This window comes from Oryza sativa, chromosome 2, assembly GCF_034140825.1.
Source record: "Oryza sativa Japonica Group chromosome 2, ASM3414082v1".
NCBI classification, from domain to species: Eukaryota; Viridiplantae; Streptophyta; class Magnoliopsida; order Poales; family Poaceae; genus Oryza; species Oryza sativa.
This window is the reverse complement of record NC_089036.1, coordinates 27,746,789-27,762,558: the sequence shown is the minus strand read 5'-3', so window position 1 is coordinate 27,762,558 and position 15,770 is coordinate 27,746,789. Positions and strand designations below refer to the sequence as shown.

At 42.8% G+C, this 15,770-nt stretch overlaps 2 protein-coding genes and 1 long non-coding RNA gene across 3 annotated transcripts; 2 read left to right on the top strand and 1 right to left on the bottom strand.

Moving 5' to 3' along the window:
• Nucleotides 1-1,260: 1,260 nt before the first annotated feature.
• On the top strand, nucleotides 1,261-2,716 carry LOC4330278 (uncharacterized). The gene is made up of 3 exons (XR_003240491.2): nucleotides 1,261-2,036; nucleotides 2,126-2,277; nucleotides 2,394-2,716. It is a non-coding gene; the product is annotated as an uncharacterized lncRNA (long non-coding RNA).
• A 4,169-nt stretch (nucleotides 2,717-6,885) lies between these two features.
• On the top strand, nucleotides 6,886-10,266 carry LOC4330277 (transcription factor bHLH110). The gene is made up of 7 exons (XM_015768191.3): nucleotides 6,886-7,294; nucleotides 7,390-8,044; nucleotides 8,257-8,382; nucleotides 8,493-8,564; nucleotides 8,684-8,749; nucleotides 9,481-9,525; nucleotides 9,650-10,266. The coding sequence occupies exons 1-7, from the start codon at nucleotides 6,942-6,944 to the stop codon at nucleotides 9,824-9,826; spliced, it is 1,494 nt and encodes a 497-aa protein (XP_015623677.1). The 5' UTR covers nucleotides 6,886-6,941; the 3' UTR covers nucleotides 9,827-10,266.
• A 2,346-nt stretch (nucleotides 10,267-12,612) lies between these two features.
• On the bottom strand, nucleotides 12,613-14,053 carry LOC4330276 (uncharacterized). Its single transcript, XM_015767683.3, has one exon. The coding sequence runs from the start codon at nucleotides 14,013-14,015 to the stop codon at nucleotides 12,939-12,941; it is 1,077 nt and encodes a 358-aa protein (XP_015623169.1). The 5' UTR covers nucleotides 14,016-14,053; the 3' UTR covers nucleotides 12,613-12,938.
• Nucleotides 14,054-15,770: the final 1,717 nt, after the last annotated feature.

Genomic DNA, 15,770 nt, shown 5'->3' with positions numbered 1-15,770 from the left:
CTGGTTATTCTTCCTGTCTCTTGTCAAAGCTCAAGTTGAAAACTTTGCCACCGCACTTGGGTTGACATCTCAACCTAATTGCTATTTGACACTGCTAACTTTGAGCACGCGAAAGGAAATTTCTCCAGTCCATGCTTGTGTAGTTAGCTACCCAGAGTGCAGACTTGGTGTACTGCACGAATGGAGACAGGGTGGCGGCATTGGAAACCATATTCTTTGTTCGATGATATCCAAAGTTAGTCATCCCCTTATAAACAAGAACCTGACGAAAAGTGCCTGCTGTTCCTTTCACAACATTCCTTTAGCTCGATGAGACAACCAATTTCAGTCAGCTGATCCCAGATGACAATTAGGTTACTGAGTATTATTAGGGCACGCTTCCTCCTCCTCTTAATTTAACTGCTAAGATTACCAGTTTTTTTGGGTCAGATCAGGCAAGTGATCAGGGATGAGTTTTCTGAGAATTAAATAGTGGAAGTGGAGTTCACATAATTGTCAGCAGGAACCACCGCTGTGGCAAGTCTAAAGCACAGGAAATAAATTATTTGTATTTATTTAGTGTTACTGATTGGAGGCCATTTGCTCAACCATTTGAGTGTGGACCAGATGATCATATGCTGACAAGTGTTATGAGCAATCCCAGTTTCCACTGAAGTCCTGTTATTAAATTTCAAGCTCGTCTTTATTTTGTTCTATAATCTGTGCGGGTCCCCAGGATATTATTGATTTGAAGAAAGGCTATTTGAGGCATGCTGCTTGTGATGGGACACATTTTAAGCTTATACTCCACTATGCCCCTTTTACACGTGCCAAGGTGTGATCCATTGTGAGTTCTTGTCAATAGCTAATTTGAGTATTTATTCATATCATGGGCTCATTGCTAATCTTAGTTTTGAATATGAGTGCTATTTTTCATGTATTCCTTTTTAAATTTGCACTAGCCTAGTGCTTATAACCTTCTCATATCCATGATTATGTATTAAAAAAACTGTGCCAGCAGCCCAGCATTTTGTACAGCAGTAATTCTCAGTCCAAGCTAACAATTTGCTGACTTGAATATAGTGTGAAATCACTCTGTTATTGGGGCGCTCCTGTAGCTGTAAGTGCCACTTTCTTCTCTTGCTGGAACATGTAAACTACTGCTTTGCGAAGGAAAGAAAATCACAGAGTACATATTGAGTTACATCAGTATGCTATATATTTGCTCATATGTTACTTTCTGTATTTGAGATATCTGTTATACTACATATGATGCCCGTTTTGTTACCCTGATAAAAAAAAAACTGTCTGCTTTAGTCACCGGTCTCATTCTGTAGCTTTCCCTTTCAGTTTTGTCTTGGAAATTTCATCTCCCTAGGTTTCTTAGCATATTACCCTATAGTTCTACATCTATTTGTCATGCTAATGAAGATACTAAAGTATTTTAATCAACAGTTTATTTGCATTTTTACCGGAGTACCTCACTGGGAAGAGATGCCTTATCCTCAATTAAGGAAAGGCAGCCAACACATTATGCTGTTTCCCTGCTTCTCTTTCTGCATCTGACCTGCCGCTGATTTTAATCTGTGTTCAGATTTCAGGCTGATACTTTCCTGGCATTCACACATCATCTTATGTGACGCAAAGCGTCAGGAAGCAATGAATTGCATTCTTGAAGCCTTTGTCCCCAAGCCCACTACCACCAAAGCCATCACCGTCACTCACCAACCCTAGGGCGAGCTCTTTGTTCAATGGCCCTGCAAATGCAGTCTCTGCTCCATTGTTGGCCGAGCAGCAAGAGAACAAAGAGTAAACAAGACAAGGTGGTGCAGTAAGCAGGGAACTAAACAGCAGAGGGATTCATGACACTGAGACACAGTCAACTGACCCACTCAAGTGGAAGAAGACCATGGAGCAAAGTAGCTCTTCTTACTGTTTCTGAGAATATTCCTCCCTCGTCGGCCATAGCTGTGTGATTTCCCATGGCTTCATTTTGTAATGATAAGTTACCTGACATGGTCATGGTAAAGTAAAGTTGATGAAAAAAGTCAGCTTAGGTTAGTAAAATGTACTCCACTGTAGAACTCCAAAGTGACGTGATATGACGTCTCGAAGTTGAGTGGCTTCTTTTACTTGTATGCTGCAGATCTTCACCATCTGGAAGACATACTATCAGCAGACTAAGCAGCACGTCCATATCATTTCCAGAATCATATCAAGCAGGCTGCTGAGCGTGCGACGGGTTTTGCAGAAGCACAAGGCTGGTACACAGAGATGCTCGAGTTTCCGGTGTTTGCGGTACTACATCTTTGGTGCACACATCTGATTAATTACTTCCTAGATTTGGCTTGCTTTATGCCCCGAAGACGGTTGAGTTGTTGGGACTATTGTGTGACTGTGAGTTTTTTTTTCAGTGTTTACCACTACGAAAGAACACTATTAGGACAGAGTGATGCTCTTGATGCGCAAGAAGCCGGGTGCTGCTTACTCCGTGCGAGTTGTGACAGGCACCTTTCATGGACCAATCGCCCATCACCGAATAACGTGGCAGCAGTCTCAGTGAGAAGGTTGGCAGGTTATCACCGTGTCTCGTACTGACAATTCAAGTTTCTGAATTAACCTATGCCCATTTCTTCTGCATCTATAAAACCTTGTAATTAAGAAGCTTTTGTCCTGCCTCTAATTTTTACCTTTAGAAGTAAAACTATATATATGCACATCATGTTATCTTAAGTGATGTACTGTCTCCTTCCCAAAATATAGCTATTTTTAGCACAATCGTGTTTCAAAATAAAGCTATTTCTTGACCTATCCTTTCCTCTCAACCAATTACAACCATTCTCTTCACCTACATTCTCTTCTCCATCAATCGTAGCCTTCTTTTAATCATCTCTATATACTTTCTTTTAATCATCTCTATCTACCTTTAAAATGCATACATTCTGAAACGGAGAAAGTAGTATAAGTAGTATACTAGCGATAAGCCTGCCACATCAGTTTTAGCAGTGAGTTGGAGGTGAGAGAGTATATCACCGGGCAACTATTTAAGCACTAGCTGCACTCGCGCTCCAACACAAGCATGAGCAATTCAACCAATTAAATGCCATGCAATGCCACTTGTATCACGAGAGAGCGTACGGAACAAGGAGAAAAATAATAGTTTAACTAACAATGCATTGATTAAACAATGTTTTTTGCTAATGTGAAAATTTTTGGAGTAAGCATTTGTTTCCGCTAGAAGTTGAAACAGCATCTAGGCTATCTTATTGGGTTTGTCGCACATGCAAGACCAATTGGAGCCACAGCTAAGCTCTTAGACCTACATAATCCCCAAAAGTATTAGTTCTATTTGAAAGAGCTTTTGACAGCTCTAGTTAATCTCTAACTCTGTCGAACAATTTGGATTTTCACCTAGATTCTAGATTCTAAGAATCAAAAGCTACATAATTCATAATTCAGAAAATGAACAAATGAACCAATTAATAGGCAGAAGTGGGGAAATGCAACCTCTCTAGATTCTCATTAACTAAACTAGTTGGGCGGCCCGCGCAATTGCGCGGCTAGCACCCAAATAAAATCATATATTTTTTATATGATTTTACTTAAATTTTTTTAAATAACTATCTCATTGTCTTGAGACTTTAAAAAACCAAACCTTATCATCCTCGTATTTCTAATTATATAGTTTTTAAAAGTCACACCAGTTGCTACCCCTTATGTCATCTCCTTCTTTATTTGCTTGCTCGATATACCACTATTTCTATTCATTATTCTTGGAACCTTTAAAAATTGGATTTTATAGTTTTTAGAGTTTATTATCACGTTGGGTTTCGTTTTTATAATTTCTAGATGCCCCGTCAAACGTTGCCATTATACTCCTCTACGGCCCGTCCACTGTTTCTTTTCTTTATTGTCATTGAGATTTTTAAAATCGAACATAATTATTGTTTGGGTTTATTTTTACTTTCTAGAAGTCCTGCCAAATCATCAGCGGCTTTCTCATTGTACTCCTCTACGGCTCGCTCGCTGCCTCCCTTTTTTATTGTCATTGAGATTTTAAAATCGAACATGATTATCATTGGGTTTTTTTAATTTTTGGAAGTTCCGAACCTTTAAAAATTGGACTTGTAGTTTTATTTTTTATAATTTTTAGAAGTCCTATCAAACGATGCCACTATGCCCTCTACAGCCTGTTCGCCTACTCTTTATTGTCATTGTGATTCTAAAAATCGAACATAACTATCATTGGAATTCATTTTTTTATTTTCTAGAAGTCCCGTCAACCGTCGGCGGCTCTGCAGCTACACTCTTATACACCCCGCCCGCTGCTTCTCCTTTTTATTGTCATTGAGATTTTAAAAATTGAATATGATTATCAATGGGGTTTATTTTTTTTTTACTTTCTAGAAGTCCCAGCAACTGCCTTACTTGTTTGCTTCACGGCCTGCCTGATGTCCCTCCTTTTAATCGTCATTAGGATTCTATTTGGTGTTTTATTAACAATTTTTATATGTCGTATCAACCGCCACCACTCTACTCCTTTATAGGCATGTTACTTAATTTATCTCGTCATGTGTTTTAGATGGTCTTTTCTTTCAATAGTCTTTATTTTTATCACAAATTTTAGTTATTTATAAATTGTATTCCTAATTAAAATCTTATTTTTCTTTTTCTAATTTCAGAATTTATTTTTTAAAAAAATTAGTTAATACCGTATTGTGTTCTTTTAATGTTTTTATTTTTTATTTTCAATTTCAGTTGTTTAAAAATTGTATTCATACTTGAACTCTCTTTTAATTTTTCTAATTTTGGATATTATTTTATTTTTTATTCGAAATTTTAATTAATCTCGTATTGGGTTCTTATATGGATTTTTCTTTTAATATTGCTTAATTTTAATTCCGAATTTCAGCTAATTTTAAATTGTATTCCCACTTGAACTCTTTTTTTATTTTCTTTTGCTAATATTCTTTATTTTTAATTTCTAATTTCAGATATTTTTAATTTGTATTCCTACTTGGACTCTTCTTTCCTTTTCTAATTTTGGATTTTATTTTATTTTTATTTCAAATTTTGATTAATCTCGTATTGGGTTCTTATATGGAAACTTATTTCAATATTGCTTATTTTTAATTCTGAATTTCAGTTATTTTTAAATTGTATATCTACTTGAACTCTCCTTTCCTTTTCTAATTTTATATTTTATTTTATTTTTATTTCGAATTTTGATTAATCTCGTATTGGGTTCTTATATGGAAACTTCTTCAATATTGCTTATTTTTAATTTCGAATTTCAGCTATTTTTAAATTGTATTGCTACTTGGACTCTCCTTTCCTTTTCTAATTTTGGATTTTATTTTTTTTATTTCGAATTTTGATTAATCTCGTGTTGGGTTCTTATATGGAAACTTCTTTCAATATTGCTTATTTTTAATTCCGAATTTCAGCCATTTTTAGATTGTATTCCTACTTGGACTCTCCTTTCCTTTTCTAATCTTGGATTTTATTTTATTTTTATTTTGAATTTTGATTAATCTCGTATTGGGTTATTATATGGAAACTTCTTCAATATTGCTTATTTTTAATTTCGAATTTCAGCTATTTTTAGATTGTATTGCTACTTGAACTCTCCTTTCCTTTTATAATTTTGGATTTTATTTTTTTATTTCGAATTTTGATTAATCTTGTATTGGGTTTTTATATGGAAACTTCTTTCAATATTGCTTATTTTTAATTTCGAATTTCAGCTATTTTTAGATTGTATTCCTACTTGGATTCTCCTTTCCTTTTCTAATTTTGGATTTTATTTTATTTTTATTTCGAATTTTGATTAATCTCATATTGGGTTCGTATATGGAAACTTCTTTTAATATTGCTTATTTTTAATTCCGAATTTCACCTATTTTTAGATTGTATTCCTATTTGGACTCTCCTTTTCTTTTTCTCTTTTTCTCCGATTAATGTGGGAATTTCTAGCCTCCACAACAAACGTGGTGCCTCCTTGTCGAGCTGTCTTAATAATATAATAGATAGATTTTAGAATCCCAAAACTCTCTTGTCGTCCTCAAACCATTACCTGGCATAGAATTAAATCCAATCCAATAAGTTGTCAAGTAAAGCGTTCGTGAATGTAAACTCATAAAGTATAGTGACGGTCCTTAAAACTTACCATGCTATGTCATTTTGGCCCCTTCAAAATGCATAGCAAGCAAGTTCCGGGCCACTTGTTAAGTATGTCATCTATGTCCAAAACTCCGCATACCCCTTCAAGTCCACATGGTGCTGACGTGAAACTGTCACATACACCTTTTGAGTGTCATTAAGAGAGTGAAATGTCAATCAACCATGCAAGCACCTGAAGAGTTTTGGATCTAGATGACATACTTTTAACGAGTTTTGAGACCTTGATTTGTATTTTTGAAGTGTAGGGACATATATGACAATGCAATTAGTTTAAGAACTGCCGGTGAATTTTACTCATTGATACTCCAGCTAGCTAACGAATGGATAGGTAGTAAATTGAACCTCCCAGGATGAACCACATAACATCTCAATTCTCAAGTAGACTGATTGAAAGGCCCTTCAAGTAGCACTTTCAAATTCAGAAGTACCACCACCAACAACCAGATTGCTTCAAGATTTGCAAAAAAAAGAAAAAAAGGTATACTTCTGAGAAAGGACAGGGTCGCTACCCTATACAAGTTAGCTATAAAAATTATATGCTTACACTAACGCATTTTAACTATGGCTGCTTCATAGCGTGCATATTATAAATTGAAAAGAAAAGAAGCAAAAAAAAAAAAACTCATCAATGATGTCTTGCAGCATGCTTGCATCACGCCGACGTAAGCACATATCCTCCTCGATAACCCCACCGGAAAATATTCCAAGCGCCTACAAATAGGCCCCAGCACCAACTTTGGTCCACTCCACATTCCAATCCTCAGCTCCGAACCCATGCGATGCGTCTGCACGCCGGCGCAGTGCAACTCCAGTATTTCATGCCCCAGCAGGGAGCCACCGCCGCCGCCGCCGCCGACCACCACCAGGCCGACTCGGCTACCGCGTGCAGCGCCTCCACTTCGCCGGCCGCCGCCGCCGCCACCATGTGGGAGTATCATCACCAGCTGTCGACGCACGCGGCCTTGCAGCCCTCGTCCTCTTTTCCCTACAGTTACTGGAGCCCCTACTCCGGGTCGACGGCGCTCGCCGGCTCGGCCTTCGCCGCCGACTCCTCCTCGTCGTCGACCGACGTCATGCGTCTCCCGGCTGCCGGCGAGCACGCCCACGGACACGGCTGGAGCCACGGCGAACTGTGAGTCCTCTAATTAACAGCTCTGTCTAGCTCTATATATTTCATGCTTTGTGTAAATGATCGCAATTCCAACGCCGGTGAATTCCTCCTTTCAGAAGCAACAGCACCACCGGCGGCGGCTACAGGGAGAACTTCCTCGATCTGCTCGCGTCGAAGAACGTGACGCCGGAAATGTTCGAGGAAGTCCCCGCCTCCGAGCACTACAATGTCGCACCCGCGGGGACGACCCTGACGACGACGGCACGGTCGTTCGATCATCATGCTCGCTCCGACGTCTCGCCGATCAAGTACGAGATCGCCGGCTCGCCGCTGTACTTGGGTGGCACTAACACCGTCCTCCAGGTCCAGGACATGACCATGATGAGTAGCACGCCAGCATGCTACGGCGAACACCACCACCACCACCATCATCAGCTGACGAAGGAAGGCAGCTGCAACCATCAGCAGCAGGAGCAGCACGAGCTTGCGATTAGCCCCATGGCCTCATTTCTGCAGCAAATAAGCTCCGGCAGTGCTAGCGTTGGCGTGCACAACAGTAGCCTGGATTATTCAGGCTTAGGAGATCAGCCTGACAAGATTTGCTGCCAGGACGGCCGGGAAATGGAGGCTAGTCCTTTTGGCATGAGGAGCTTGCCGGATCTTGGGTCATTCGCCGGCTACACGCCGGCCATCGAGTCGACGTCGGTGCAACCGTACATGAGATGCGCCAATTCGTCTGACAGCAATCGACAAGAACAGGAGACTGTCCCGGTAAGATTCACGTGCCATTTCATACCCCCAACATAAATAGGCCAGTGAGAATAACTGAATAAGTGCAAAGTAGTCCTATACGTAGTACTAAAACGCCTGCTTGTAGTACGTAGTACTAAATAACTGAATATATGCAGTTTTGTATCTGCATATGTGCGCGTGGATTTTGAATCATGTTTGTGGCGTTGTGCTAATTAATTATCTCGTTTCAGGCAAGGAGTAGTAGCAGCGGCAGTGGAGCGGCGGCGACTGATCGTAAGAAGAGGAAGTCAGAGGAAAGGCAGGAAAGCACTGTCAAGAAGTCCAAGCAAGAGGCTTCCAAAGCATCACCTCCTAAGGTAACAACACATAGAAGACAAATGGAGTATTTGATATTATCTCTGAAATCGTCCGACCATATATTCAGTATTTGAACGAACTGATCGTTTTAATTTGGAACCAAATGCAGCAACCAGTGCCTAAAGTAAAGCTAGGGGAGAAGATCACAGCACTTCAGCAAATCGTTTCGCCGTTTGGGAAGGTATGTAGGTTACATATGTCTGCAATTACTACATTGATTTTTCTTCTGCAAATAGTGTGAAACTGCAATTCTTCTGTATAATCTAACTCAGCTCCCTATGCATTGCACCACATGACCAGACGGATACAGCATCGGTACTGTTTGAAACGATCAAGTATATCAAGTTTCTGCACGAACAAGTACAGGTAAAATTCCGTTCCTGCAACCATCCCGACATGCAAATTATGTATTAGCTCCTATATTTTTTTTTCGGGGAAATAAGGAATATATTACTCATGAGAAGCTTCCTCACACACCATATCTGAGACAAATTAAGTTACAAGAATTTTCAGGCCAGAGCTCCGAAACAGACTCGCACCAAGCCTTATTTACTAAAATATGGCTAATACTGTTTTGGCTCCTATGGCCCTCGATGAATTTAATCTCCCTATCTCCTGATAGCAGGTCCTTGACCTCACGGATTAAAAAGGTTAGGTACTAGCTCCTATATTTTGACCTAGCTATAAATCTTCCAGAAAAGCACATGATTTTTGTGACCACCGTGACATTAGTAGTAAAACGGAAGTGTACTACAGGTGAGCAGCGTACATACACACACAAATCCTCGCGTGTGGTATCTTCAGAGATGCAATGGATCATTTGCAGTGACTGTTTAGCTGGTTCCATATATGAAAAATTGACCCGGTAGTGCTCCCTTTCGTCAGTGGGCTTCCTAGTCACACCCAAGAGCAAAGTAGAGAATGTTTCTCAACTTGTACTGCCTCTCAACAGCCACGAAAACATGAGAAAAGGACAGTACGTGTATACAGCATCAGCATGCATGTTGCAATCATTTCGCAAAACGACCCCTTTTGAGCTCTCAAGCCGTGCTGATTATCCTTCCTCTCATCTTCCTTTTCTTATACTATGTGTGCAGTTGCTAAGTGAGCCGTACACGAACTCCAGCAGGAGCAACAAGCAGGTACATGATTGATTAAGCTTCAGAATCTCTTGTAGCCGACAGGCTAGCTAATAATCAGAAATTCAGAACCAGTACTGTGAGGCTAATAATCACAAGCTGTGTGTGGTGAAATGTTTGATTTCAGGGTAACAGCGTTCCATGGGGAGATCAAGCAGAAGCGAGCAAGGGAGAGACGATGGAGCATGACCTGAGGAATAGGGGGCTTTGCTTGGTGCCTGTCTCGTGGACGCCCGAAGTGTACCGGGATGGCAACGCGATGGACTACTGGACGCCGGCGTACCGGGGCTGCCTGTACCGGTGACATCTAACTGAAATGCAATTTGTTTGGAGAGCTGAAGATTCTAAGACAGCTAATGAGTATTCAGATAGTGAGATTCCAGAGAAACTAATAAGTCCAGCTTTTAGTTATTATATTAGTTCATTTTCTGGACTCTGCGGCTAATGATTCTCAGAAACCGGAAGAGAATAGGGGGTCTCCAGCTCCCCAAACAAAGGTAGTGTTAGCTGCGAGTTTCTTCTAATCGGTATGTAGGGTGTGGCGCACGTACGACGCGCGGCTCGTCCAGGTTACATAGGGGAGGCGAGTCGTCTGCTTAATTATTCTATATGTGGTGCGGTGCTTTGTGTTTCTGAATTAGCATGTAATTTGTTTGCTAAAGCTTGCTGATTTGTAATGTGTGCTGCGGATATTAATGATCTGAAAAATCGACTTGAGTTGCTGACACTTCTATTACTACTTTAGTACGGCACCAGATCTAGCTCTTTTTTTGTTATTGTGTTTTATTGATTGAGGATAAAGTACATTGATAGCTAGTTTTGCATAAAAGCCCCTAAGTGATGGTCAAATTACACTTCAAACATAGCATACGCAAAGAAAGACCTAATTAAAAGGATACAGAAAAATAACTAGATCCTTACAACGACCACATCAACGATGCGCCGATCCTCACGCACAGCGACGGTAGAAGCAGAAAAACCATGGTTAGGTGCAATTGGTAGAGTCGATGAGCATACCCTAGACTAGTCTCCTGACAGAGATTGAAGCCACCTTAACCCATAGAAGAAATCATCCGTCACCTTTTGCAAAACTGATGTAGGAGACGGGGCATATGACCATCGTAAGTGTGGTAGATGGAGCAAACAGCCTACACAACCTTCTGTTCAACGAGTTAGAGGACAAGCCTTCGTCCTTCAATTCTAAGCAAAATAACAAAACTCCGGATTGAAGGCATTGAAGGTGAACCCAGTGTTTACTGAACAAGAACACCGATGAGATCGGCCATGTCCATCAAGTTGAGAAAAAAGAGTCGAACACCAGCAACTCTTTTGAACTACATAAAGAACAGGATAGACCTGACTAAATCTAAACTATTTTTATTAGTGGAGAAGGGACCGAACCCTCCTCCCACAACAACGACCAGGATGCCGCCGGAGAGAGAAGGGTGACTCTTTTAAAATAAATAAAGAATAGGAGATATCCGACTAAATCTAACCCCCAAGGCCGATAATCAGGAAGCCGCTGGAAAAGAAGGAAAGTGGCAGGGAGATTGAAGGGCTATTTTTTATTGAAGCCAAAATGTAACTTCACCAATTTATTTGTATCTTGAATAATAATATTGTATGTTTGGATTGAAGCCAAATCATTAGTAATGCCCATTAACAATTGGACACTAATCTAGAACTTTCTTCTCTATATCATCAATATTTGATTTTATATTGGTAGCAATTTAAATATGTACCATGCATTTGTACGCTAACAAAGAATTGGTAGTACTAAAATATATCAAAAGTTTGACGCTACTGAAGATTTAGTAGGGTAAAAAACCAAACAGGCCCAAAGTTTTTTTTTTCGTCTGAGTCGATCGCCGCCTTTCGCTAGAGCCGTCGAGGCTAGCGCTAGTTCAAGTTCATTAATGTGTGCGGGTCTGGGACTCATGGTGGAACATTATCAAATCAAAGTTAAATTAAATGTACGATGCGTTCGCGAAAAAGAATTAAATGTACGCTTCCCCTGGAGTGTAGGGCCCATCCATGATTCTCAAATGGCCCAAATTCTTGGACCACGCCCAATATTTCTGGGGCTGATTCTGTTAAAAGAAGCCTTAATAAGTGAGCTTCTTGTTATCTGGCCCAGTCCATGAAAAATACATGGATTCAGGCATGTTAGTACTTTGATGGTTGGACCACGGTTTCGTCATCGAGAAATGTTGCGAGCTGAAACATCAGAGAACCTTGCGTATCAGACTACAGAATCCAAAAGGTAGGTGTTTTGGAGTGCCCCGGAAGGCCCGAGGACAAGAGATGCAGCAGTCGTCTTCAGCTCCTTTTCCTTGTGGACAACACTGATGTTTACGGGTACTTGCCTCGGTTCAGGGCGTTGCAAACCGAACGAGACCCACATTTTTATTTCTTAATTACATCAAGCAACCGCAAATGCACTAAATAAATGAACACCTGCTTATTCCAGCAACAGGGTTTCTTCATAATTCAGCATCTCTTTCCAGCTACCGCTATCATGGACGAGTCAGCCACGGCTATGCATACTGATTCTTCACTTAGATTTATCGATGAAGAAGAGAAGATTGAGGAGGAAGGGTAAAGGATTTCAGAGAATTTGATGCTTTGTTCATCGCCGCACATAACTGATCCCATAATTATTTTCCCTGCCGCCCATGCGTAATCTCCTTATCATCCTTTTCTCTATCTCCTTATTTTGCTGTCAGCTCTTTGCCCCACGTACAGGAATCAGGAATTGCACATCCATTTCAGGACGATTTCATCCGCAGATGGGCTATCACTGCTTGTACTCGAGCAATCACATCACAAAAGCTTCACCACAAATTCAGACGTTTGAGCACAACCAAGGCCAGTAGGCCACACATTTGCGGCCTCCCGCACCTATTGGCGAAATGTGCCATCAACTTGATGCAAATTGATATCACCTTGGCAGACACTGATATTACAGAAGTTGACCAAAAAAATCCATAACGTCATGTATATCCATGTCAATTATTTGGGTATATCCATAAAAAAAATCCGTTATAAATTTTTTCCAGGAGCCATATGTATGAACTGAAGCAACTCAACTTTAATATAACAAAGACATAAACCTTTATTCAAGGGCAACATTGACAGTGGACATCGAAACTTAAAAGTTCCCAACAAATACAACTGAGGAAACTAAGCTTCGTGGGTGATATAGTTTCAGAAATAAAGATATTTTAATGGACAAGATGTACAAAATAAAAAATAAACAAAGAACAAGATATTAAACAGAATTATTGATTTCCAACTTTGCTGAACACCCTGCTGATGCAACTGCAAGGGTAACGAAGAATTTACCGAGACCGAGGCAGAGATTTGTCGATCACGAATGCTTCAAGAACCACCAATCCGGCAATCTCTGATTCCGTTCATCCTTCGTTCAAGCTTGGTATGATCCAGGAAGGCGTCTCGCCGCGGAGGGCCATCTCCAGCTTGTTGAGGCGGCACGCGAGCTTCTTGGAGCTCCGGTGCTCCAGGCTGAACACCGACACGCTATACTTCACCGTGGTGGAACGCCGATCATTCACCTCCTTGGTGGTCACGGAGTAGATGGTGTTGCCCTCGAGGTTCTCGAATCCCGCGGTCTCCATGGCGAACCCGTGGAGGGAATCGACGAACAGGGCGCGGCCGCCGATGCCGGTGAGCTCCTGCCAGGCCGAGTCAACGCTGCGGTGATCCACCCGAAAGACCTTGGAGAAGTCGATGTCGTCGCCGAAGAGGTACATCCACTTGGACTTGACGAGAAGGAAGAGCTCGTCGCCGGCCACCGCGATGCGCGCCTCGGAGGGGAGCTCGACGGCGGGCGCCGGGATGACGGCCGCGATGGCGAGGGTGAGGGCGTCGACGATGGTTGTGCGGCAGACGTCCTCCTCGAAGACGAAGAACTCGCCGCCGGAGTAGTTGATGCTGCTCGCGTTGCAGTCGGCCATGGCGGGGATCGGGGCCCAGGCGGCGGCGGGCGGGTCGGAGGCGTAGAAGAGGAGTCCCTCGCCGCAGGACGCCATGACGCCGTGCGGCGACCAGTCCCAGGCCAGGTCGTCCGTCTCGGCGAAGAAGGCCGGGAGCGGCGGGAGGGCGCAGACGGCGCCGGTGAAGGGGTGGAGGAGCGACGCGGCGAGGTCGGTGGGGTCGATGGCGAGCGTCCACCCGTGCGGGGAGGCGTAGAGGCGGCGGCGGCGGCGGCGGTGGGCCTCCGCCGTGAGGGCGGGCATCCGCAGGTCCGGGTAGAGGCGGTCCTCCCGCGGGCAGAAGAAGAGCCTGGAGGGGGAGGACGGGAGAAGCAGCCACGGCGGCTGCGGCGGGGGAGCGGCCGCCGCCCCACCCGCCGCCGCGCGCCAGGAGGAGCAGACCGACCGGAACCGCGCGATGTCCCCCAGCTCGACGAGGCCGCCGGCGATCTCGGAGAGGAGCTCCGACGGCAGGTCGGACCAGCCCGTTGCGGCCATGGCGACGACGAACCTGGTTCGGAATGGCGTTGGGCGGTGAAGGGATCGCAGTAACCGCCCTCGCCGATTTATTCGCGAGTTGGGGACTCGGCGTGTGGGGGGGGGGGGGGGGGGTGGGAAGACGGGGCGCGCGCGGCGCCGTCGGCGGGAGGGAACAAGAACACGCTGGTGGCTTCGCCTCCGTGGCCGCCCCGAGGCGTCGCGGGGTGGGCGGGTGGCGTACTGGCGTGCGCTTTGGGGGCTCGGGTTCGGTGGCCGGCTCCTCCCCTCTCCTGCAGCAAACGGCGTGAGGTTGTGTGTGACCGTGTGCCGCCCATCTGTGTGTGCGTGCTTCGGGGCATCGTGGCGATGGGCTGGCAGAGCCAGATTGGCTTGTGTTTGGGTTCGGCGTCCTCGTGGAGGCCTCGCGGTGAGCCACATGCGCTTTCCTTTTGGGCCTTCCAGATGGCGATGACGTACACGTACTCCTTGCAAGAGTTGTCCCGCAGTTTTCTTCCTCTGATCGTAGGAAACAAAGGCCTGTTCTGTTTGCCTCTTTCCGCTTGGGCCCGTTTTGGATAACGCAGAAATTTCAGCGGAAGTCTGAAGAACTTCACATCGAAGTCGGATCTAAATAGGGTCGTATTGTTCTTGCACACGATAATGATTGTACATCACTCTTTTTTCTTTCTGTAGGGCAATACCGGGAATTCCTTTCGCGTTTTCACACATTTGCACCAGCAATACACCGAGAAATTAAAATGAGAAAGGAGGCATTTGTCATGATATAACAAATTCGTTAATTTATAACAAGAAGAACACCTCTAAAACATGTGGAACCTCTCACATCATATAAAACCCAGTTTTTACGGTCACAAAAACAACCCTCCAACACTATACATTATTGTTGCCTCACGCTAACAGCAGTCGGATTTCCTTGCTCACCTCAATTGAGTCGTTCTTTCCAATCTGTTAACCATACCCATTCCGGTTGCCGGCTCCTCTCTACTTAGGTCTTGATTCCTCAATCCTCATCCCCTCACACAATCCCTATTTAAAACTCTGACTTTCACTAAACTAGCTGGGTGGCCTACGCAATTACGCGGCTAGAACCCAAACAAAATCATATATTTTTTTAAGTATGATTTTACTTATAATTTATTAAATAGCTATCTCGTTATCTTAAGACTTTAAAAGATCAAACCTTATCATCCTCATGTTTTCTTTATTTGCTTACTCGATCTACCACTATTTCTATTCATTCTCCTCGGGACTTTTAAAAGTTAGATCTTATAGTTTTTTAGAGTTTATTGTCTTATTGGGTTTCTTTTTATAATTTCTAGAGGTCCCGTCAAACGCTGCCATTATACTCCTCTACGGCCCATCCACTATCTTTTCTCTTTATTGTTATTGGGATTTTAAAAATCGAACATAATTATCGTTCAGGTTCAATTTTACTTTCTAGAAGTCTCGCCAAACCGTCAGCAGCTATGGCTCTCCCGCTGCCTCCCTTCTTTGTTGTCATTGAGATTTCAAAATCGAACATGATTTTCATTGTTTTTTTTACTTTTTAAGAAGTTCTAAACCTTTAAAATTTGGACCTTTTAGTTTTTAGAGTTTATTGTCTTGCTGAGTTTTATTTTTTATAATTTTTAGAAGTCACTTCAAACGATGCCACTATACTCCTCTACAACCTATCCGCCGGCTACTCTTTATCGTCATTGGAATTCTAAAAATCGAGCATAACTATCGTTGGAATTCATTTTTTATTTTCTA